General features: G+C 41.0%; 3 protein-coding genes across 4 annotated transcripts in view; 1 reads left to right on the top strand and 2 right to left on the bottom strand.

The window, feature by feature from the left end:
- Positions 1-24,628, bottom strand: part of LOC132457130 (uncharacterized) — a 75,778-nt gene that overhangs the window by 40,538 nt on the left and 10,612 nt on the right. The window lies entirely within an intron of this gene.
- On the top strand, positions 1,045-9,229 carry rrh (retinal pigment epithelium-derived rhodopsin homolog). 2 transcript variants are annotated; one of them, XM_060051781.1, is made up of 7 exons: positions 1,045-1,368; positions 1,938-2,128; positions 2,316-2,415; positions 2,560-2,671; positions 2,819-2,987; positions 3,410-3,588; positions 8,402-9,229. In XM_060051781.1, exons 1-7 carry the CDS (start codon positions 1,257-1,259, stop codon positions 8,505-8,507), a joined length of 969 nt encoding a protein of 322 aa, XP_059907764.1. In that variant the 5' UTR covers positions 1,045-1,256; the 3' UTR covers positions 8,508-9,229. The 2 variants fall into 2 exon arrangements, with proteins under 2 accessions (XP_059907764.1, XP_059907762.1); XM_060051779.1 differs by having other exon boundaries at positions 1,048-1,368; positions 2,518-2,671.
- Positions 9,057-24,068, bottom strand: enpep (glutamyl aminopeptidase). The gene is made up of 21 exons (XM_060051778.1): positions 23,287-24,068; positions 21,628-22,267; positions 21,215-21,356; positions 20,563-20,697; positions 19,179-19,299; positions 18,450-18,604; positions 15,493-15,606; positions 15,178-15,312; positions 13,113-13,178; positions 12,821-12,886; positions 12,524-12,684; positions 12,095-12,177; positions 11,846-11,976; positions 11,518-11,573; positions 11,280-11,427; positions 11,084-11,163; positions 10,687-10,791; positions 10,392-10,565; positions 9,703-9,843; positions 9,328-9,409; positions 9,057-9,253 (listed from the first exon to the last, which is right to left on the bottom strand). The coding sequence occupies exons 2-21, from the start codon at positions 22,260-22,262 to the stop codon at positions 9,107-9,109; spliced, it is 2,877 nt and encodes a 958-aa protein (XP_059907761.1). The 5' UTR covers positions 22,263-22,267; positions 23,287-24,068; the 3' UTR covers positions 9,057-9,106.

The raw sequence follows: 24,628 nt of genomic DNA, 5'->3' as shown, positions 1-24,628 counted from the left end.
TATATTATTTAATAATTAATATAATGTCATGTAATTTTTTACATTCAGTGAATGAATTCATATTCATTGAAACACTTAGAATGAATAATCTTAGTGTTTGAGGCACGAAAAGTGCTGTTTTAAATTCAAGAGAATGATCACTTCTTCCTAACAGTTGATGCTGTATACAGATAACGTGGTGAAAAGGGATTAAGATTGATTTCAATGACTTCTGTACTGCAGAAAATATGTGAAAATAATTCAGCTCACTTACAAAACGGCTGAGGCCACTAGAGGCCTGTGTGTGAGGGCAATAGACTCTTATTAGCCTACCGTAAGTTCACAACATCCCAATAACGTACAAACGGTAATGTAAAGAAGGCCTTAACTCATTTCATTTTCCAACGTATATACTTATTGGCATTATAAGCTATAACTAGTTTGTGCATGTGTTTCAGTGATTTTGGAGTAGGCCTAATTAAGTTGCACATGGCTGCAAGGGGTGGATGTGTCCGAGTCAACGTGGGAATGCGGTGGTTATGAATGTTATGCTGATGATATACAACCTCCTTTATTCTGTCCAGGTGGAAAGTGGAAACTATTTTAAGCATAAATAAAACTTGGGGAAACGCAAGATGTCTGATTGCAGCATGGTCTCAAGTTCCCTGTGATCCCGTCCATAATACGGTCATGGCTGTGAGGGGTCAAAGCAAAACAGGCTGCAATAGATTTACATCAAGTTGAAAATCTATTTATTGTTGTCCCATCACCTCTCTAGAAACTTGGAACACGATGGAGCTTGAAGAAGAGAACATAAACGCCAGGTTAAAAACAAGCACACAAAAATACAAATATGGCGGATTTATTAATGAGTTAGCTAATGAATTAATCAAAGAAAAACTTGTTTTTATTAGAAGGCAATGCAGGCCACTACTTAGCATTTTTGTGAAACCAAGACTCATGTTGGCAACTACATAATCCCACGTGAGATGTAATCCTCTACGGCTAGAAACAAACAGGCTGCTAAGAATTGGTAATAAGGGTGAAGGTTCTAATCCCTCATTTAAAACCCCCTCCCAAGCTCCTCTACCAAGTCCCTGGAATTCTGCAACAGGTTTTAGGGTGAAGTGGCAGAATTGTTTTTGTTTGTATTATTTTTGGTATTATTATTCTTGAAACTCACACCTAGCTACGTGAATTCGACTGAGTATAGTATTACTGGGAACATTGTTATTTTATTTAATCGACAAAAGCGATTCACTTTGTAGTTCATTAAAATGGGACAAGATTCTTTGGTTAACGCTTCAGATGAAGTCGTACCTTATGGGGGGAAGAGTGCTTTCACACAGCTGGAGCATAATATTGTGGCCAGCTACCTCATCACTGCAGGTAAGTTTATTATATGTATTTTTTTTATTAGTCTAAGTGGCATAATATAAATAAATGTAATGGTAAGCAATCTTAACATTTTTATTTGAATTCATTGATAATATTTTCCTGCAGGTGACGACAATAGTATCCCAACTTCCTAATCACAATAAGCAATCTCTATTTGGTTTTGGGATTGCCTACAGCACCACAAATATAGAGCGCTTAATTACTGAAATCAACAATGCACACATTATGGAGAGCTAAGAACTGGGTATTGAACACTGAATACTGTTGAAAATGTATAGTAGACATGTAATTCGTTCAATTCTAGTCATTTATCATTCAAGTTACGAGGTCTTGTTATTGTCAAGGAAACCAGATTTTGAATCTGGCAGTTTATTGTTGTATATTCTTTCAAAAGGCTATTCCAAGTCCAGCTAAGAAAGCCTGAGTGCTTAGAAAGCCTCTTTTAGCCTTATGTAACGACTTTGCCAGGCCAAGGTATCACGGAACAGCTGGTCAGCTAGACAATATAGAAATGATTGTTAGAAAGAGAACCTATAATGTGTGTACTTTGTCGCCATCAGGCATTGTCAGTTTGGCCAGCAACATTGTGGTGCTGCTAATGTTTGTGAAATGTAAGGAGCTCCGTACAGCCACCAATGCCATCATCATAAACCTGGCATTTACTGACATCGGTGTGGCTGCCATCGGTTATCCGTTATCTGCTGCCTCCGATCTCCATGGCAGCTGGAAATTTGGATACACTGGATGTCAAGTTGGTTGATTTATATTTATAATTTCCTTTATTCATTGAAATAATACCACATCACCTACTTTTGTTAAGAATCATTGAGTTGAAAGCAGACCATGTCATTTCTGAATTGTCTAGTGACAAAAAGTACTTGCACTCTCCAAGTTCAGTGTGTTTCGATAACTTCACCCTGTGTTATTCATCATTTCAGATCTATGCAGCACTCAACATCTTCTTTGGCATGGCCAGTATCGGCCTGCTGACTGTGGTCGCCATTGACCGATATCTCAGCATATGTAGACCAGACATAGGTAGCACATCCACACAATCATTCTGTATCCACCCTCTCCATGTGATAGTGCTGTCAATCAATGAAACCAAACCCCTATATTTGTTTCTTTTCCCCCGCAAAGGCCAGAAAATGACTGTTCGTTCATACACACTGTTGATTCTAGCAGCCTGGCTCAATGCTGTGTTCTGGTCGTCCATGCCCATCGTTGGCTGGTCGGGCTATGCCCCTGACCCCACCGGAGCCACTTGCACCATCAACTGGAGGCAGAACGATGCGTAAGTTCCCTAGTCCTATATAGCTGTTAATATAGACAATTCTGTGTGGCCCTGTTCTATATATTTAATAATTTTTGTATCAATCATATATAGGTTCAGAAAAATATATTAAAATGTGCATTATCTTTATTTTCCTCTCTTTCGCAGCTCTTTTGTTTCTTACACAATGGCAGTGATAGCTGTTAACTTTGTGGTACCCCTGGGTGTCATGTTATACTGCTACTACAATGTGTCCATCACTATGAAGAGGTTCAAAGCAAGCAACTGTCTGGAGAACCTAAACATGGACTGGTCGGACCAGATGGATGTTACTAGGGTGAAGAAACCTCTAGCTGAACCTATATCCAAATAGATGAGGTGTTATATACGGATATCCCCATTACTTGAATTAGTAGCATTTCATGATAGTTGAATGTGGCCAATGTGGTATTTAAAGCCCACTGTAGGTACATTTGGACTGATATGTGTCTCTAATAGCTCAAGTCAGAGGTCATTTGTTCAAGGCAAGGGTTGCCCATCTTTCACAGGAACAATTTAAGCGCTAGCTTAAATAACAAATTCTTTCAATCAAGATTATTGAGTGTACCGATGTCCACCTTCAGATGAAACATATTCATATTTCATTATTGATTGTAGTATATGAGGTTAACAGGAAGGGTCAATTGGTTTGCTTGCTGGAATTATCTATTTTTTCTTCAAATGTTTTAATGATGCTCTACATTTTTTTCTGCCCCCCAGATGTCAGTAGTGATGATTGTCATGTTCCTGGTGGCTTGGTCTCCATACTCCATAGTCTGTCTGTGGGCATCATTTTCAGACCCTAAGAACATTCCTGCCGCAATGGCCATCATTGCTCCACTCTTTGCAAAATCATCCACCTTTTACAATCCCTGTATTTACGTTGTTGCCAACAAAAAGTGAGTTTCTCTCTTTCTTAATGCACATGTGATTGCTATGTATGTGTGTGTGTGTGTGTGTGTGTGTGTAGGGACTTTAACAAAGAAAGTATTGCTTGTTGTTTACAGTTGTACTGTTGTCTGGCTGTGTGAACAGTTGCTGAATCAATCCATGAACCTAAATTTGCCTATATATATATTGTTTCTTATGTATATATATATATATATATATATATAATAATAATAATAATAATAATACATTTAATTTAGAGGCGCCTTTCAAGACACCCAAGGTCACCTTACAGAGCATATAGTCATCATTCAAAACTATGTAAAACAGACTAGGAATAAAAGGAAAACAGAGGTTAAACATGAAGAATAATAATAATTAATAACACTCAAAGACGCCTAAAGTGAAGGGGGGACCTCACTAACCACCACCAATATGTAGCACCCACTTGGGTGATGCACGGCAGCCAATCGGTGCCAGAACGCTCACTACACACCAGCTTGAGGTGGAGAGTTAGGGATGAGGTGGAGAGTGAGGGAAAAGAACATTTAAACACTATCGACCATATTTAAACACTATCGATCACATTTAAACAATATCGACCACATGTAAACACTATCGACCACATTTAAACACTATCGACCATATTTAAACACTATGGACCACATGTAAACCCTAACGCCCACATTTAAACACTATCGCCCACATTTAAACACTATGGACCACATTTAAACACTATGGACCACATGTAAACCCTATCGACCACATGTAAACCCTATCGACCATATATAAACACTATCGACCACATTATATATATATATATATATATATATATATATATATATTTATATATATATATATATATATATATATATATATATATATATATATATGGGTTGATCATATATCAATATTTTGAATCAACCCATCAATTGGTTGTAAAATCTTCAATGATTTACATATATTTACAGCTCAGGCTTTTGTTTAATATATTTGTCTCATTGAGATGGGAAAATATGATAGTAAAATGTATTGAAAGGTTTTGGCCTTACTCTGCTGTCTAAGGTTATGGCCTTGTGAGACCATCCAAATTTTCCAGATCTTTAAATTAGTCGGAATATCAGTCTGGCTCTGTCAGTATTTGAGTTCCAAATATGTCTTCAGCCTTAGGTTGTTTAAAAACCTCCTGCCATGCACCGTTACCACTAGCACTCTGATGTTCTGCTCCTCCATTTACCTCTTCTCTAGCATAGAAAGAAGTTTGATAGCACAGTTTTTAGGATTTAATGAGGCACAAATAAGACATACATTCTAATTAAAAGTTTATTACTATAGCTTTCACTACTGTTGATACGCCGAGCAGCCATCTTGGATCCTGTGGTCTCAGTTTTAAGGTCCTTCTGACTTTACAAGTCGGAAATCTGACTTCCTAGTACAAATTGAACGTACCAGCCCTAACCCTACTTTCTTTATTGAACGAAACTAAACCATCATTGGGTTGGTGTGTGTATTGTGAAAGGTTGACTATTTCCCTGGGTGGAAGTATTCAGGGTATGGGCGTAGAAAGGCAATATCCTTTCATCTTAGACATAAGCTCCCGCCACATGTGTAAGCTGCATACTTTTTTATACCTTGATGGTGAATTTAGTCTAAACATGTGCACATGATTAAGTGCGCGTGAGCATGCGCACGTACCCGGGATTAAGCCCATGGCATTGAAATGTTTCTCTTGAGTGGTACAAGCTCCAGCAAGAGTTTCTTCACCAGGGATGTAGAGCCTCCCAAACAACATTGGTTGTCTAACCCTCCCTGCAGCACAGGCCCACCGGTGGCCATGCCATGGCACACCACCAGGCTGGGGGCTCTCGCTGAGGATGCAGCCCACTGGGGGGCCATCTCTTCCTCTTTGTTCCACCTCTTGTTTGCGTTATCTGGAAGGCAGATTAAGTTGACAACATGGAATTGACGTCAGCCTGCTAATGCTATGGAAGAAATTAACCCTACATTTTATGGCAAGCTATGATTATTATTAGGCCTATATATCATATAGATACATTAATGGTGGAAAGTAGCTGAACACCTCTCCCCTATAAGTTAGGTTTGACACGGCGCCAGGGAGCAGGTTCACTCTGTTCCTATCTTGTGCGCTGCCACATGCAGGGTCCAAGGATCAGGATGCACGGACGTCAAACTTTAAAAAATATGCTGACACACACACACGTACACCATCAATAAAGTTCAAAGGTAAATCGTGACCTGGAAAAACATGTTATGTAAATCAACATTATCTGTATGGTCTGACATGTTATGGAAGTCTTGGAGGATGACTTGCAAAAAGTGAAAACAATATTGGGTACAAGGGCGTCAGTTTGTTTTTAGAAGTGGTGGGGACAATAACCATAAGCTTGAGTGTGGTTTGAAAAGTGCTGGGTACCCTTATGTAAGCTATTCATCCATTCAACGCTGCATTACAATATGCTCAGTGTATAGTCAGGTGTTGAAAATCCTATTCGAACAATAAGAATACACAGTTTGTGTTTTGGCTTGTTTTGCAAAACGGCGTTGGAAACACCAGGGTATTGGCTCGGGATAAGTAATACTAATACACACAGGACAAAGAACAGTGTTGGCAATTTAACACTTATCTTGACATCAAAAAAGTTTACCAGACAAACAATGCCAGACTGTAAAGGGGGTACGAAATGAAACGAGGTACTGAGCATCAGCCTTTTGAAGACGAGCAAGGGCTGCTGGTAGCATATGTGATGCTGCATTAAAAAAAATAATAAGAAAAAAGAAAGCGCCCGGAGGAGAATTGCATCTGCCAAATCCTGACCACCAGTAAACACTTGCGAAGGACCAATGTAGACTTCACTCGTTGCAACAACATAAGCAAATTGCCCGCAAATAAAATCCCTTACAGTTTAGGATCATCACACAGGTTATGCGAGAACATATTTATGTCCGGATAGGCCTACCAGGCTCCAAGTCGTCACATATCTCAATCAGACAAAACAACTATAACCACATTGGCATAGCAATCGCACCGTGTGTAGCTGCTACTAGCTGCAATCTATACAATGCATACTAGCTGGAGCACCAACCAGAATCAGATCACAATCGCTTAGGACCGTGGATAACCTTTGGCCAGGTCATCAGGAGCAAACAGAACCAGCAGCAACGTTTAGGTAAACCAATTTCTTACCTTATGTGGCCCTCCACATGCAGGCTAGATGATGTATCCATATCGTGTCACAAACATGCCTTTTACAGGAAGCAAAAGGACCGGCTATTTTCTGAATAAAAATGTCAATTTTGGCTGTCTATCTTGAAACTTCTCTAGTGTGTTCACACCAAACGCGACGAGGCAACAAGATCCCATACGAACGTATAGACGGGCAAATTTTTTTGATTTGTTTTGATTTGTCGCACCACACTTTCGCCGTGCACAGGCGAGCGCGTTCACGAGGATTTGTGGCGCGACAAATTCGCTCGAGTTGAAATATTTCAACTCGAGCGAATTTCGACACGAATTTCGCGTGATGACAGCCAATCAGCGTTCAACAGCGTGGCCACTGAGTGACATGTGTAACGTAACAGCCAATCAGCGTTCAACCGTCAAACTCAGTGCAGTGCAGTCCGGGGTGAACTGCAGCATGGAGGAGAAAGTGATTGTTGCCGTTTGCGACTCTCGGAGCTCTATATATAATAGTATATAATATAATATAATTGTATATATAATATCACCGCCAAAAGCTCTGTGCGCCTCCGGATGGTCGTATCGCCGGGAGTTCATAGGGATTGGGCTTCTCGGGAGTCGGGGTTTGTTTACCGGCGTTGCTATGGGTTCCGGTCTTGTGTGTTCCAACGGTTTATTAGGTAGGTCTATCTAATAAATGATGTCTTCGAGCGCGCCTATTGCATGATTTTAGACTCGACGATTTCGGTTGAGTATGTGGGGATTTTTTCAGTCGCAATTGGTTTGCACATTTTTAAAAGTGGTGGGGACAAAATTCGTATTTCAAATAATGGGGGGGACATGTCCCCCCCGTCCCCCCCGTAATCGACGCCTATGATTGGGTATCTAAGGAGCAGGACGAGAATCATTCTGCAGTGTGTTTTGCAAACCACGAGAAACATCTGTCAGTGTGTTTTGCAAGCCACTCTGCTTTGTTGTCGCCTGTTCGCGGGTAGCAATAAAGTCTTCTGTCATTCTTGCTCCGGACCCCTCGATTCCTCAAGCTCTCTTAGTTTAGTTGAAGTGATAGAACTCGGTTATTTTCTACCACAATGCTAACGGGTACGTGGGGATCACCGAACCAATCTACAACCAAGTTGTGCCACTGCTCTTATCAATCCCCGGGATCACAAAGCCAAAGTCCTGAACTAACCCTGTTTCTGACCACAATGTTAATCTGTGCTTGGTTTGTAGGGCTCCAGTCGAGACTCTATACCCCTGTGTACACAAGAGTAATATCTCGATTATACAACTTTTTAATCTAGATTTAATAGCCCACCTGTTTTTTCCAACACCCTCCTCCTCATCTCTTTGCTATGTAGAGTTTGCCGACTGACATATAAGCTTAGTACAAGACAACGCTTCAGCAGGAGATTCAAGTAGCGCAAACTACCTGCAAAGGTGGATTTGACAATGGATCTTTTTTGGAGATTTGAAGTGAGACTCAGACGCCCATTTGGTCTTTCCTCAAACTTGACTGTTCCTGGTCTTTGGTCTGGCCTAATCTTTAGCTAGACTAAAGGGACTAACCGTAGTGTGTACATGATTCAGTTGTGCGCTAATGTACTCTTGGACTCTTCCTTTAGGTTCAGAAGAGCAATCATAGGAATGCTTCGATGTCAAACCAGGCAGCGAATGACCATCAACATCGAAGTTCCAATGACCGCCTCACAAATACCATTGACCCAATAGTTGATGTAAAACGACATCGCTTAGTTGGGTGTCTTAGTATCGTCTGTTGGATATCCTTTGATGTTTTGAACATTCTTTAATCATACACATACTCTGCTGATTAGAAAAAATATGCCATGAATACGAAAAACGTAATGATGGCAGTTTATTTATCTGAGAGAATTCAATCTTTTGTTTGTTCTGAAATTATTTTGTATTGTATAAAACATTAAATTAAAAATGGACTGACTGTTAATGGCAATTCCCATCAGAATATAGTTTTGTAGTATGCATACAGGAAAACATTATAAAGATGGTATACGTAAACAATGGTGGTTTACGGAATGTTATTTAAAAACGACTTTATAAATCAATTGATCACTTAAGGGTTGAAACATACAGATTTGCATAAATTGATTATAAATATGAAAAGTATAAAGAACAACGTATTGCTAACAGAGCCCCAGATTTAAGTCCTTTTAGTGACTTAAATTTGATATCAGCTACGACAGCCACAACCAACATATATAAAGTTGTGTAATGGGAATGTTTGAAATGAGACACATACACTGGAATTGAATGGTTGTGTATTGAGATAATGTACGTGGCCAACAGAAATCTTATGCAACATTGGTTTCCAACCATAAGCGAATGGCTTCCTTGTTTGTCCTGATCCACTCGATGTTGTTCCTGACCGTCTCCAGGGCTTGCTTTCTGGGCATTTCCCCAGCACCAGCATTGGGTCTGAGTTTGAAAAAGTGCTCCATCTAAAATACAAATATGGCTGTATTAAGTATTTCCTTCCCATACTGGTGTCAAGTTTCGAAGTGTATGTTCTCACCTTCCAGAGCTGAACTTCTGTGTTGTAAGTAGTCGTGATTCGGCTCAACAGGCGGCCCAGGTTTCTGTCGTTAATGGTGTATCTGTTGATAATGTACAGATTTGATTATATAAAAATGTACATGCATTTTGTACATGCAAATGTACATCCATCCCCCAACCGAAAAATAGCTTGTCTAATACAATAATGTTACTAAATTGTTGTTGCGCAGAAATTAGTTTAGATGATTAAATTTTTTATTGAAACGTATTACTACTGTTGTTATTGTTATAATCATAATTATTATTATATAGTATTGCTGGTACAGTCAATTTGACAAATTTGAGTGAAAATCCCTGCTTCTCCGTTCCACTTTGGCACTTGGATTGCACTGACCTGTTCACTAGGTAGTCCCAGTTGAGGGTGGCCCAGTCCCAGGCCATGCTGCTGCCCAGTGGATTCAAGGACACATACCGCACCACAGTGAACAGATCCTGGCTCCTCATCACACTCTCATCCTTAGTGGCCTCTAGCAGCCTGGGAGACATAACACACAAAGTGTTTCCAAGAAATATATACAGATAGAGAGATAATGTGTGTTAATTTATTTATATTTTAATTCTGTAGATTCTTTATTCTTTATCCTTCAGTGAAACACATTCATCTATTTAATGTTGATACCAAAGTAATCCTTTAATGACCCAAAAAATTGCTCCAATTTATTCACCCGTATTGTGTGGAAAGAGCCTGAGGGTTCTGGTAATAGTACGTGAACATGGTGGTTTGGTGTGTGTGTACATGTGTGCATGTCGTTTGCCTTGAATGTACACATTAGTCTTTTTTTTTTCAGGAGATTCGTCAATTGTCTAGTCTATTTGGTTGTTTCACTGCTTCATCAGGTTGGATTCTTCATGTTCTATCACTAAATATCCACATACGAGTGTCCATCTTTTATACTTGAGCTGTGTCATTGTCTGTTCTTTAGTAAAGTAAAATAAGTTAATAAATACATAATAATAATAATAATAATAATAACAATGCACAATTAATATTTGTGCACATAAGAGGGGGAGGCTTTAAATTACTTGTAGAGAAGATTCACATCCTTCACAGATGCCAGCCCATACAACAGCTTGTCCTTCTCTTGGGCCAATGTAGAATCTTTGTATTTCTGGAACATAACGTTCCATTTGTCCTCCGTGCCAGAGTTCCTCATCCCATAGCGGTAGACAAGCAGCCTCAGGTTCACCGATACACGACTAAAGAGGGAGAACATGGGATTAGTCTATTTGGAGCACACATTAATCAGTGATGTCTTTTAAGTGAATGTGTGGTGGCATGACCCTGATAAGACACAACAACTGTATTGTGGGCAGATACCTGATGTTACCAACAATCCACTGATCAAAGAACTCTGATGCCTGAGCTGTTGCAATAGGATCCTCCATCTGGCAAGCAATGCCCAAAACGGTCTCTCGCAGTAACCTGAGAGAATTTGCCCGAATGAATTACAGTATAAATGTAATAAATAGCAGTGAATTTAAATCTACAAATGCATGATTTACTTGTCAACAAATCAAGTGTATAGTTTAGATTAAAAATAATAATAATTTAAGTGAATGCATTAAATAAGCAAACAAATGAATCAACTAGGTTCATTGTAATATATTTGCTAATTTAGTTAAAAATAATGAGAAAACCAAATCAGAACTGAAGAAAGCAATGGGTAGTATAACAGACTTGATTTAACAACAGTTATTTTTCTTTCAGGCCCTACCTTTCTGTCTGTGTCTGTGTTCCATCATCTTTCCAACCAAGTTGGGTTGATATTGGAAAAACAAGGTCGCGAAATAATTTCTGAATCATAAAAGTTAATAGGTTACATACGTAAAATAGAAAAAGGATCAAATGTAAATGTTATAAGTGGAATAATGGTTTGACAACTAGGGGGGGTAAAAAGCAGGTGGCTTCACCTGAAATGTAGGGTACAGTGTTGTGTCTGACAACATGTCCCGGACGTAGGCGATGGAGGATGCCAGGCGATCCCACACTATATAGTCCTCCTCACTGACCAAGTACTTGGTCAAATTAAAAGCAGTTCCATAATCTACAAGGCCAGCCCTGATAAAGAGAGAAGGAAAAGTAAGGGCACAACATACAGCGGGAGGAACATGCTCAATATGATACGTTTAGAATCAATGTATTATCTACCTGGCCAGTGCAAAAACATCATCAACATAACCGGTACGATCCGCTGCATCAAACAACTGTTGAAGCAAGATGATAAAAGGTTTTTGTTTCTCAATTCACGGTCAGGCGAATTAAAGTAGCATTGAATCCTAAAATCAGCTTTTAGGACATGTGGGCATCCATTATCTGTCATAAATTGCAAGTAACCTTTCCCACAACCAGTTGCATTCCACACAACCATACACAACATCTAAATCTTTCCAGCCGTAAATTGTTGTCCCCTATTCAATTATGCTGTTGTGCACTTATGATTCACTAGAAGTGAATATGCAGATTTAGGATGGATTACCAAGTGGTTGGTTTGAAATTGTAGACTTATTTCCATCCACATGTCTTTGTCATGGTTGACTCTGTAGAATCCAACGTAATTGTTGTTCACTTTAATAAGTTCCCCTGACGAAGAGTTGCTAATAACAAGACCTGAAACATCAGAATCATCATTTCAGACTGCAGGTCAAACCAACCACATCAATTGCTTTATATTTAAATGATCTACAATAATTTCCACCATTTTCTCTAATTCAAAAGGCAATAGTACTTGAGCTAGTTTTGTTGAACATCGAAGTTATGTTGACATCACTACTCAAAACCTTTGCTTTAACTGGAAATGTCCACTTGTAGCTGCAATGCAAACAAAAAACACAAGATATACTTGTCAACTGCAGATCATGGATCAACACATTAATGTTTTGTCTGTCAGATGTTTTCTGGAAAATATTTTCTGGCCGCAGCCGGTACTACAGACATTTTAGATAGATTTTCATAGCCGGATGAGTTGATTAACTTTCAAATAACTAACTTTAATAAGTTAGGGTTAGAAAGTCTCTGTTAAGGAAACAATTAGAGCAGTCTTTTTTGTCTTTATAAATAAGATAAAGCTAGCGTTACAACGGTTTGAATGGAAACATCCGTAACAATTATGGAGTTCAGAAGGAAGAGGTTTCTGAATCCGTTCAGTATATCAGACCCAAGAGGTGATGGAGGCTGGCTCGGGTCGGCTTTGGGATCCAGGAGAAAGCGCTTCTGAGTCAAAGTGGCGACGTGGCCTGAAATGAAAAGGTCTAAAACGGGATAGCCCATCTGCTTGGTCCATGTGTCCATCACCTCTGCAACGGGCAGCCCATTCACCTGTGGGAGGATCCAACCAATACCAGTTTGAATATGTTCTCTAAAACAGTGGCCCAGTCCGGCGATATCTTCTCCCGGTATATTATAATGAATCACGCTAACGTGTAATCTAAAAGATGACCAAATACAACCATACACTAGCAAGCGATGCCCAGAAGTCCTCAGTCTTGGCATTCTTAAACTGGTTATCCTTCAAGTATTTCTATTGGGAGAAAAATAAAATGAACACAACTAACGCAATAACTAATTTTTATGTGAGAGAAGAACACAGCAAAAGAAAATAGCAACTAGTATTGGAATAAGTTGAAAATATTTGAGAGTTATGGTAATTTAAATATTGTTATAGAATAGCTAATATACTAAACAACTTCAATTCGATTTGGGGGCACTTCCGACAGCTAAATATCAAGTGTATGTATTTCACGTACCCGACAGCCATCTCTGAAGTTGTCTTTTCCCATCCAGTCCTCCAGCATCCGCAGGATAGACGCCCCCTGCAACCAAGAACAACTCAACATCACATCCTCAGAACAGAAGCCCCCTGACACCAAGAACAACTCAACATCACATCCTCTGAACAGAAGCCCCCTAACATCAAGAACAACCCTCAATATCACTGTGGTCTTCACAACATCTGGCCCCATTACATTTTAATTTATAGTTGATATTCCATCGCCACCAGTTTTAAATGTTTCAAAATCATTGAGGTGCTTTCTTTTTACGAGTAGCAGACTCTCACCTCCGACGAGGTCAACAGAATAATAACATCTAACCATGCCACCACCTGCTCCCTTGACACTATCCCTTCCTCTCTCCTCCAGGCTTTCTCAAGTGACATTCTGCCATTTCTCACCGCACTTTTTAACTCCTCCCTCACTTCATGCATTTTTCCAGCGTCTTTCAAGACAGCCAGAATAAAGCCTCTCCTCAAAAAACCGACCCTTGATACCACCGACTTCCAGAACTACAGACCGGTATCTCTTCTTTCATTCCTCTCTAAAACACTGGAACGTGCCATCGCTAACCAACTGTCCTCCTATCACTCATCTAACAACCTGCTTGACCCTCACCAGTCAGGCTTCAAGAAGGCACCCTCCACTGAGACGGCTCTCCTTGCGGTGACTGAGCCCCTCCATGCTGCCAGGGCCTCGTCCCTCTCATCGGTTCTCATTCTCCTCGACCTGTCCGCAGCATTTGACACGGTGAACCACGAGATCCTCCTTATCAGGTAACATGGAATGGCTCCTTGAAACTGGTGTCCCTCAAGGCTCGGTACTGGGGCCCCTTCTGTTCTCCCTCTATACCAGATCCTTGGGCTCTGTGATTACATTACACGGCTTTTCCTATCACTGCTATGCTGACGCCACCCAGCTATTTCTCTCTTTCCCCTCATCAGACAAAGCCCATATACCAACACTCATATCTGAAGGTCTGGCAGACGTCAGCACTTGGACAACTGCCCATCACCTGAGGCCTAACCTCAACAAGATTGAGCTCCTCCTAATGCCAGGGAAAGATTGCCCACACATGGACTTAATGGTTACTGTTGAGAACATCACTGTATCTCCTTCTCCAACTGCCAGAAACCTTGGTGTGGTACTGGACAATCAGTTATGCTGCACCGCAAACATCATCGTCATCCGATCCTGCAGATTGGCGCTTAACAACATCCGCAGGATCCAGCCTTTCCTCACAAGGGAAGCAGCTCAGCTTCAAGTCCAATAACTGGTCATCACCCGCCTCGACTACTGCAAATCGCTCCTGGCTGGACTCCCTGCCACTGCGATTAAACCATTGGGGCGCCTCGGCCGAAACATCACGGCCGAGGCGAAAACATGGGTATTTTTACATTTACGTTTAGGCATGGCTGCAGACGTAATGTGCTGTTGTAAACAGAGTGGAAGCGGCAAGGTGCTCAATGTTGCCAGATTGGAAATGGCAAAGTAACGTACCAAAGGCTCAAAATGGTTGTATTTGGAGGATAATTATCGTGGCTCTGGCAACCCTGAGATCGGTCGCCCAATGACAGACTCTCTCTACAGTCAGCTCGCGCAAGAAGGTGGAACGTAAGGGAGATACCATTTCCAGAACTTGGAAGGCCGTAATAACAATAGACATATTCAATGGTAATAACTAGTAGGTTATGTGAAAGACCCAGAAACACAAATATGCGACGAGGCAAAAACAAATATGCGACGAGATAATGTCCGAAAACCGGACATTATCATCAATTAATAAAAAAAAAACGGACGCCCCGGACGGGACGTAAAAAGTGGACATGTCCGGGGAAAAGAGGACGTTTGGTCAGCCTAATTAAAGTATCAGATATTAAATGAAGACATTCAAAATTTATGACACAAACTTATAAGACCAGAAAATCCACATGAACATTTCAATTAGAAAATAATTCTCCTAAATTGCAGTTTGAATTACACTAAATGTGTAATTGAAATTAGTTCACATCCAATGAGATTAAGGGCATTCATGTTTCACCTTGCTGTATGATATGCCATCGAACACGGAGGTGATCTCTGCAGGTGTGGATACGTCGACAATGATCGGGTGAGAGGACAATAGGGCGTCGTCTACCATGACCGGCAGCACGTCGCTAATGAGCATGATATCGCGCTGTTGGAAATGTAAACAACATTTAATGGTGTTGAAAAACTGTATATCTTTCATGTGTAATACATATTAATACATCAAATCATACACATCACACCATATTCTCAGGATATTATGTTTCCAATGACCTGAGCAGATGAGTTTACATAATAATGCAACAATAACCAGGGCAGGAAAGCTCACCATTCCCCAGGTAGGTTCAGCCTTCTCTACGCCGATGTACTCAAAGAAACTAGCAAAGCCCTCGTTCAGCCACAGGTCATCCCACCAATCCATGGTCACGATGTTTCCAAACCACTATGGAACCCACATAAAGCATGACAGACAGACAGATATAGATGTAGATAGATAGTAAGAAAGATATGTAGGTTGCAATGTTTACTATCATAGAAACCAATCTTTACAGTACCCTCTACAGCAGGGGTGTCAAACTCATTTTAGCTCAGGGGCCACATGGAGGATAATCTATTCCCAAGTGGGCCGGACCGGTAAGAATATGGCATAATTATGTAAAATTAAACATGCTGTGAGCACACCAAACACAGGTTTCCCATTTACTTCCGTGAATAAAAAGGACGATGACCATTTTTCTTGGAAAACTCTGCACTCTGTGTCCACTTTTCGTCTTTTTGACAGAGACATTTTGGGGCAATGAGAGTGCCAAAGCGCATAATGTTGGAAGTATAAGGCAGAACGACAAGGTAGCTCCGGGCTAGCTGCACTACCTGTTTATACTTGCTCCCTGCTCAGCCCCGGTATAAAGTTTGCTTGCTTATCATAATTGCTATTGCGACTTCTAGTGGACACATTAAGAACAGCAGTTTCTTTCATTGAAAAATAGCAGATCATTTTACGTTACATTCCAAAGCGACTTCCAGTTACACACAATTGTCCAGTAGTTCAATGTACAACAAATTAATCAGTGCCAGTCAATGCAAACCATGTAATGCTAGGAAGGATTTTTATTTATTTTATTTTATTTTTTTTTTTACAATACTGTACTTCACAAAATCATCTCGCGGGCCGGATTAAACCCGTTCGCGGGCCTGATCCGGCCGCGGGCCATACGTTTGACACCCCTGCTCTACAGTATCAGCCTTGAGCTCTTTTTCCGAAGTCATAACAACGTTTACCTTGTGTGTCATGTGCAGATTTATTTCCTTATTGATTTGATAAAAAATGGAACCAAAGAAGTTGCTATCAATGTTTGCTGTTCCCGCTCAATGTAATTAAAATCAAGTTCTTTGATCTAATCTAAATTAGTGAGTGCAGATATCTTAATTAATTGTATCAATAAAGACTGCTAACAATTCCACGACACATAAGGTATTATTTAATTTCTCAGGTTTACGAGGCCCAACACAACTCAAGGCCTCCTAAACCAGTAGCAGGAGGTTGTTAGGGACAACTACCCAACTTAAAGGTCAGCGTTAATCCAGTCTCTGGTTAAACATTGGTGCTTGTTATGGCCCTTTCCCCTAGAGGTTTTGGCCCTTTCCCCTAGTGGTTATGGCCCTTTCCCCTCGAACAGTGGTTCTCAAACGGCACTATTTAGTGGTAGGCAGAGGAATTACATTATTATTATTATTAATAATAATAACTAATAATATCTAATAATACTTTAGCCTATACCGTAAGTCGAAAACTCTTGAAATCTTCAGGTATGGTTACCAATAACCCCCACTACCTATAAACCCAAATTTGTGGTACTACACCCAAAGGCGGCGCTATTGTAAAGATCATGAATTAGGCTTATTTCTCCTAACCAGATTGACCTGGACTCAAAATTCTTTCAGAATATAAATCTCTAGAATCAGATGCATCTATAAAACCCTGGTCTTCTGCTCTAAACATTTTTACATTTCCTACAATTTCATAGAAAGGCCAAACGTCCACAGTCTCAACCCATTTTCTCTATATGACCATTTTGTTATTGTATGACTACTATTCGGCTATTTTTAGGTGGATACCTTTAACAGTGCACATTTTCAGATCTGCACTCTTTTAAGAAAGCCCTTAATTCTCGTGTGAAATATTTGCTTGGAGTTGTCTTTATGTTGTGTGCTTATCAATCGACATTTTCACGTTTTGAATGAGGCTTGATGCAGTTCAGGAATGTCAGTGGCTCAACGGGATAATGCCTTGTACTGGTGATCCATAGGTTGAGAGTTTGAAGCCTGATTAGAGCATTATGAACAAGCTGAACATGACATTCTGTCATTGCCACTCATTTAAGAAACACAACATTGAACAGCACCTGAAATTCATCAGGCAATCAACATTCCGGCTCATTCGTTTCCAAGAGTCGGACTGCCAAGACACAGTATGGCGTTAAGGGGAGCTTCTTCATTAACTATTTTTCCTTCATAATTAACTCTGTCATATTTATATTTCTTCTGTTAGTGTTCTTGACTACAAATGTTTATTTCCCCAGAATTTCAAAGATTTTTCATATGCTTTGAAGAAAGCCCTTAATTCACTTGAGAAATGTGTGCTTTGAGTTTTCTGGATGTTGTGTGCTTATCAATAGACATTGTGACCATGTGAATGAGGCTTCAGTTCAGGTTTATAAGTCGAACGTCTTTCCTTAAATATGACAATTATATGTTCTTCCATTAGTTTGTTCTTCACTTTTAATTTTGCTCGGACCCTGTTAATCACAGCTTGCGGTTATATTTATTATTTATTTGTTAAGTTTTTTCCTTCCTGTAGTATTTTTTTTTCAATATCAGCCTGTTTTGTAGACATCCACGATTACAAGCTAAACAGAGGGCAAGATATATACTGTAAATGCTAAAATTATTAATGGTTAAAATACACTTTGATCGTGGCTCCAAGCGGGATCTATTTGGAAATGAAGTGCAGACAGAGGCAGAATACTTCAAGCAAAACTGTAAAAAACAGTGACAGTGAACAGAGCAAAGGTGGTAAGTGGTGGTATGTGGGGATGTTCTTAGAAATGAATCCATGAAACCATCGCATCTCAAACGTCATCTTACAACCACCGAACACACAGCCTCCTCATTACCCTTATTATTTTATATAATAATTCCCCTAGAGGTTGCCCGTCAGTGTCCAATGCTAAAGCATTGGACACTGATGGGCAAACTCTACTCCTCTTCTCCTTGACATTATGTCACCTGATGGACCAGCTCGTGGGCGATGACGCTCGCCACCCTCTGCTTGTTGTAGGAGGAAGACTCCTCCTCGTCGTACAGCAGGTTGTTCTCTCGGTAAGTGATCAAGCCCCAGTTTTCCATGGCACCCGTCCCAAAGTCAGGGATGGCGATCTTATCTGAATAATGATAACAAAGTGTAGATGAAAGAAGGGAGTGATTAGGGATTTCTATCAGGTGTTAAGGTGAGGTGTTAATGGCTTTAACTACGATCATGACAAACATTGAGCAGTGACGGTCCTGAGATTATCATCATGAGTAGGCTACGTAGGTTTTCTAGGATTTTCTGTCTGGTATTAATAATGTATTATGATTGATTCCCTCATAATAGGAACTATTAACCCAACGCTATTGGTTGGCATGAATTGGAATTGTCCAACTACAAATATCTAAACGTAGTATTTAGTGTTCTGTCTATAGTTGCCAAACCAATAGAGGGTAGCTTGCTATATTTTTTAACCATTAGGATCTATTTGTGTTGTGGTCTAAAGTTACACAAGGAATACAATGCATACAATGAAATGCATTCATTGTTTTTTAATATGGCATCCATTAATTGTACTCATTTTTTATTCAATATATTATTTTCACATTTATAATTTAATTATTAATAAAAAAACATAATCTACACATGAGGGAGGAGTGCATACTTATGCCAATAGCTGGTATGGTAATACAATTGTTTTAAATTACCTAGTTTTCCTATGGAGTACGTCATGTTGAAATATTCCTCAAAATAGTCGAAGATTATTTTGGTGGTGTTGGCTGCGTAATCTGCTGTTCTGATCTGGCTCGGCTGGGCATAAATCCTTAGCTGTGAACAAAAAATTAAACAGGACAGAAATGTGTGAATGCGTATGTGTGAGTGTGTGTGTGTTACTGCGTATCTCCGCATGTGCATTGGCCTTGTGCGATTATTGTCACTAATTACAAAAGGACTAAACTAATTTCAAAATAAACATGGCATCATCACCTCCAGGAGTATGACAGACTCCCAGACCATCAGCCATGGGGACATGATCCGGTTACTACCTTAAGGCCTCCCTCAGCTCTCCTCCAGCCCTTAAGGCCTCCCTCAGGTCTCCTCCAGCCCTTAAGGCCTCCCTCAGGTCTCCTCAGGCCCCTTAAGGCCTCCCTCAGCTCTCCTCCAGCCCTTAAGGCCTCCCTCAGGTCTCCCCCAGCCCTTAGGGCCTCCCTCATGTCTCCTCCAGCCCTTAAGGCCACCCTCAAGTCTCCTCAGGCCCCTTAAGGCCTCCCTCATGTCTCCTCCAGCCCTTAAGGCCTCTCTCAGGTCTCCTCCAGCCCTTAAGGCCTCCCTCAGGTCTCCCCCAGCCCTTAAGGCCTCCCTCAGGTCTCCTCCAGCCCTTAAGGCCTCCCTCATGTCTCCTCCAGACCCTTAAGGCCTCCCTCATGTCTCCTCCAGCCCTTAAGGCCTCCCTCAGGTCTACCCCAGCCCTTAATGCCTCCCTCAGGTCTCCTCCAGACCCGTAATGCCTCCCCTTAACGTGCTCTGAGGTTTGCGCCAGGTTCCTACAGACCTTTCAGAACCAGGTGCCCCCTCCCCCCTCAGACTTTAGTTATTGCTCAACTGCCTCAATTCGGTTTTTTGTCCTGGGCCCTGGACCCAGCCAACATCACTAGATGGGTCTCCTACCCCCTCGACCACCCCTCATAGAGACCACGGGTAACGCTCTCTCCTGGCTTCAGCCAGGTTTCCCCAAACAGGTTACTGTCCTCCCTGCCCCAGTCAAACAAGGCATGCTCCAAGGTTCTGTGCTTGGAGCTCTCCTTATAACCAAACACATGCTTCCTCTTGGTGAAATCATCAAATCAGCCATTGTAACATGGCCTCAGTTACAACTGCTCCACAGATGCCTTGGTACAGAACCCTACCAGCCCTTCTCAGTTAACATCGACATGCATTGGGGGGAGCTTCTGTTAGAGTTGGCTGTAGAAGCTCAAAAGCATTTTCTCACCCTACATGGTGTAAACCTTTTATTATCTGTTCTCTGAAACATTTCTGATCTGTTTCACATTTAGCATTGCAGGGTGTATGAAAAAACAAAGACAAACTCACTGGAACGCCTTTTGCAGAAATTCTCTCCACATGGTGAAATTGGTGCACAGCAAAACAAACTAGATAAGTGCTCATTGGTACCGACTTCTCAAATGTGGTTTTCATTTTGTTGTTGGGCAGTGCTTCTCTCGTCCCCTGTAATATCAAGGACAAAGGGTAACTGGCAATTTCATAATCCAATGAGCTTAATAAAAAGAGGCAAACCAGACATTTTTCCACAAATGGTAAAACTGGGTGTTTGTGAGTCTTCCTTCTATGTAAAATGAGCAGCAGATTGACTGATATCTGTGTAGCATTAAAAGACAGAATAACCTATTCCGTCTTTTAATGCTACACAACCATACCTCTATTGAGGTTATTAGGTACCAGATAGAAGTTTTTTTGTTGAAACATGCAGTTTTTTTCTCTAAACAACCGTGTAATGCAGGAGTAGATTGTCTTCTCCTGCATTACCCGGTATGTTGGCCGTCTAGGACTATAGGCTGTTAAATGAAACAGAAACAAGAAATATATAAAATGTTGGTATCAAGAAATCAAACATCCTGGCCTATAAAGCACACAACGGTCACTGAAACATACTGGTCAGGGTGAGTAAATAGCAGAATTTGAGGATAAAGGATCTCTTATTAAAGGTTTAACCTCACAGTTGTACCTTTTGTGGCATGTTGGAGAGAGCTTTATAAGTATGGTCGTGTGTGATGGAGATTTGATATGTCGACTTTTTGTTGGGTTCATCGAAGCAAGGGAACGACTTGCGGGCATCCGTAGGCTCGTGATCGGTCGCTGCAATCTTTCTAATACACAAAATAAAAAATAAAAAGGTCTTACTGGTAAGGCAATAAAATAGGGATCATGCCATTCTGGATAGTCACACGATTCACACTCAACATATGATTAGCACTTTAGTAGAATTGATTTCAGTTCACCGCGTGTGGTGTACCTGCTTCATTACCAGGTATGTAAGATAACCATATTTATATATTTTTGTAGCATATCTGATACTACTTTGATGACTTAGTTTTAGCCTATTGTGCTGAGTTGTCAAATGTATATCAATGAACTTACTTGACAATCCCATCTTCTGTATAGATGACCCTGTAGAACCCAACCACCGACCCATTGAGCCATCCACGAAAGTCCAGGCTAAGGATGTACATCTCCCCTGGACCAGTGGCGGGCAGCTCCTCTGTGGCCTCCACCACCACATACTCCTGGGGCTTGTATTCAAAGCACGCCTTCACCCCCACTTCCTTCTGACCTCCCTGGGTCACCAGCTGCAGCCTTGGGACTGCTGTGACAAATGTCTCCCGGATGTGGAGCCACAGGTGGCGGGTGGGCCGGCTCACCTCCAGATGGATTGCCACGCTCCCCTGGTAGACGTCCGTGATCAGGTCGGGCAGCAGATGGAGGTCGTAATGCACAGGCTTCACGTAATCAGGGAGACGGAAATCCCCCCAGCCCCCGGTGGAGTCATTCGAGGGCGTGCATGGTCCCCTTTGGACGGGTGGCGGTACAGGCCCGGCGGTGGGCTCTGGAGGCTCTGCGCTGGGGTCGACTACAGAGCACGGGGGGCGGCTGAGACCCACACCGAGACCCACAGCCACGGCAGAAGCCACGACAGCTAGGCAGATGAAGGCTACATGCTTACCACGAATACAGTGGGGCTTGACCGGCTCATCCTGGTCCATGCGCTCCATCATTCAGTCTGGGTTGAAAATGTAGAATAGAGGGACTTAAAGTTCTTTTAACAGGTGTGCAAAGTTCAATGATATCTCATGTAGTACAGCCCCTCTAAGACACACACACACACACACACACACACACACACACCCACCCACACACACACACACACACACACACACACACACACTTAAAACAAAACAATTAACATGCAATATGCATCTCTCTCTATCTCACTCACACACACACACACACACACACACACACACACACACACACTCAGGGACACAAAAGATCAAATATGCCAACTGCACAAGGCTGTTTTGGGCTATTGCCCTGTTTTATCTTTATTGTCGGCCTTGATTTTTAAAGAGATAAGGTCACCTAGAAACTTCATCTGAACATAAAAGATTCCAGCTCATTTAATAATTGTTGTGTCAAGAACAGTGCAAAAATTGGTAACTTATGAAGTGGGACACATAAAAAGAATATAGCTCTATAACAGGGCTATTCATAAAGATACATTTAATAAGTAATCAAGAGTAAATGATAAATTATAGATATGTGGCCCTCCCACCAAATTCCTTTATAAACAAAGAAGGAACTTAACAATGTCTGCATGGGAGGCGACTTGATGAAAACTACAAAAAAAAAAAGGCTTAAAATGTAGATATCCTGTTTTCAAAGAGCATAAACTTCTATGCACTACAATCTATAATCCATTTTTCCTCAAATGTATCAAGGGTTGAATGCAGAAAAGCACATCAAATATTCAACAAAAGAGAAAATACTTGCTGATCAATAAATTCTGAGGTTGACATTTATTTGAATGAAATGAGTGAGCAAGTGAGTAAGTAAATAAGTAAGTTCCTCACTTAACATAATTTAAATCAACCACTCATACAAAATGAAGAATAAATACCAAAAACAAAATAACCCAGGACTTCAATCAGTAACAAGTCAGGCCTTTCTCTTTTAGGTGTGCTTTCTTGGAGCTCGTTTCAATTGCAGACGACAAGAAAATAAGGAATGTTTCCTACTCACGAATCCCAACCAAACGGAAAGAGTGATAGATGTAGCTCAAGAATGAGATCAACTGGAGAACCGCCAGCTGCTGTCCAGAGGTCAGAAGTTTTCTCTTTCTCTTCGTGATGATTTGCACGAGAAGTACATTGCTAAGGTTCTTAGAATCAGGCTCCACATACAGGAAGTCCATCCAAACAAGGTCCCTTGGCCCATCACTTGAAATATGAGTCAACACAGCTGCAGTCTGGAGTGATTATAGTTTCACACACCAAGCACAGGTTTGGCAGTGTTTCTCATGGCCTATAATATGTTTTCTTGCACTAAACCAATTGTTATGTCGAACCATAAATTATCAGAAGAGCAGAGCCAAACTGCCATACTATTGAGCAAGCAACAACTGCTGACAAATCTCCTCTTTTGGGCTTGTGAGACTCTGTGTGAACTCCAGCTCTGATCTAGAGCTTTTCCCAGTTAGAAACAAGAAACAAGCCTTATCATCTTACATTGTTCTCAGCAGTATTATTTCAGTTTCAATTTTTTGTATTTCAGTTAAGTTAACCATTATTGTCCCTTCTTGGGGGCGATTCTTTCTCTGCTTTTGACCAATCTGGGAGCTGGGTCACACAGGCCCACCCGGAGCAGTGGGCCCACCCGGAGCAGTGGGCCCACCCGAGTGCTGCACAACTACTCCCTCCATCCACATTTTTTGTGCAGCAGTAGGGATTCAAACCGTCCACCCAACCGTTTACCGGTCCAACTCCTTAACCAGTAGGCCACGGACACCCGGATTACAGTTTTTGGAACCACCCAAATTGTAATTCGCATCAAACTGCAAGGCATAAGGCAAGTTTGGGACAGCAAATGCCAAGGGAGGGTATTCTGTTAAAATTGGCTTTAGATTATCAAAAGTATTTTCACATCCTAATTGTATATTACAAAAACATCAAAAAGACTTCTTCCTCTTGTTAATTTGCTTTGTCGTATCCTATCTTTGCTTTTGTTCCTGTTGTCCAGCAGTGAGGCCACCTTGTTATAGAAGCTTCAGTGAGTTATATTTACTGATTGAAATGTGTAATGTCTGTAATAACCAACCAAAAAGGTGGAAAGAGCAAAGACCATGAATGATTTCAGGCCCGACCATGTCTTAACAGCTTAGGTTTTAGATTTGGTAGAAACGCCGTCCCCTGATACAACCGGCCCCAAATTCAGCGGTACAACCACACATTCAACTCTTACCAAATCTATCAGACGGACGGCAGTTATGTCTTTCTTATCAACAAACGCTTTGAGTGAAGTTGTTGGACCTGCTTTTACAGAAAATATATATAATATGTAATACATAAAAAAAGAATAGACCCCC

This window comes from Gadus macrocephalus, chromosome 5 (assembly GCF_031168955.1).
Source record: "Gadus macrocephalus chromosome 5, ASM3116895v1".
Lineage (NCBI taxonomy): Eukaryota > Metazoa > Chordata > Actinopteri > Gadiformes > Gadidae > Gadus > Gadus macrocephalus.
This window is presented reverse-complemented; position numbering and strand designations above follow the sequence as displayed.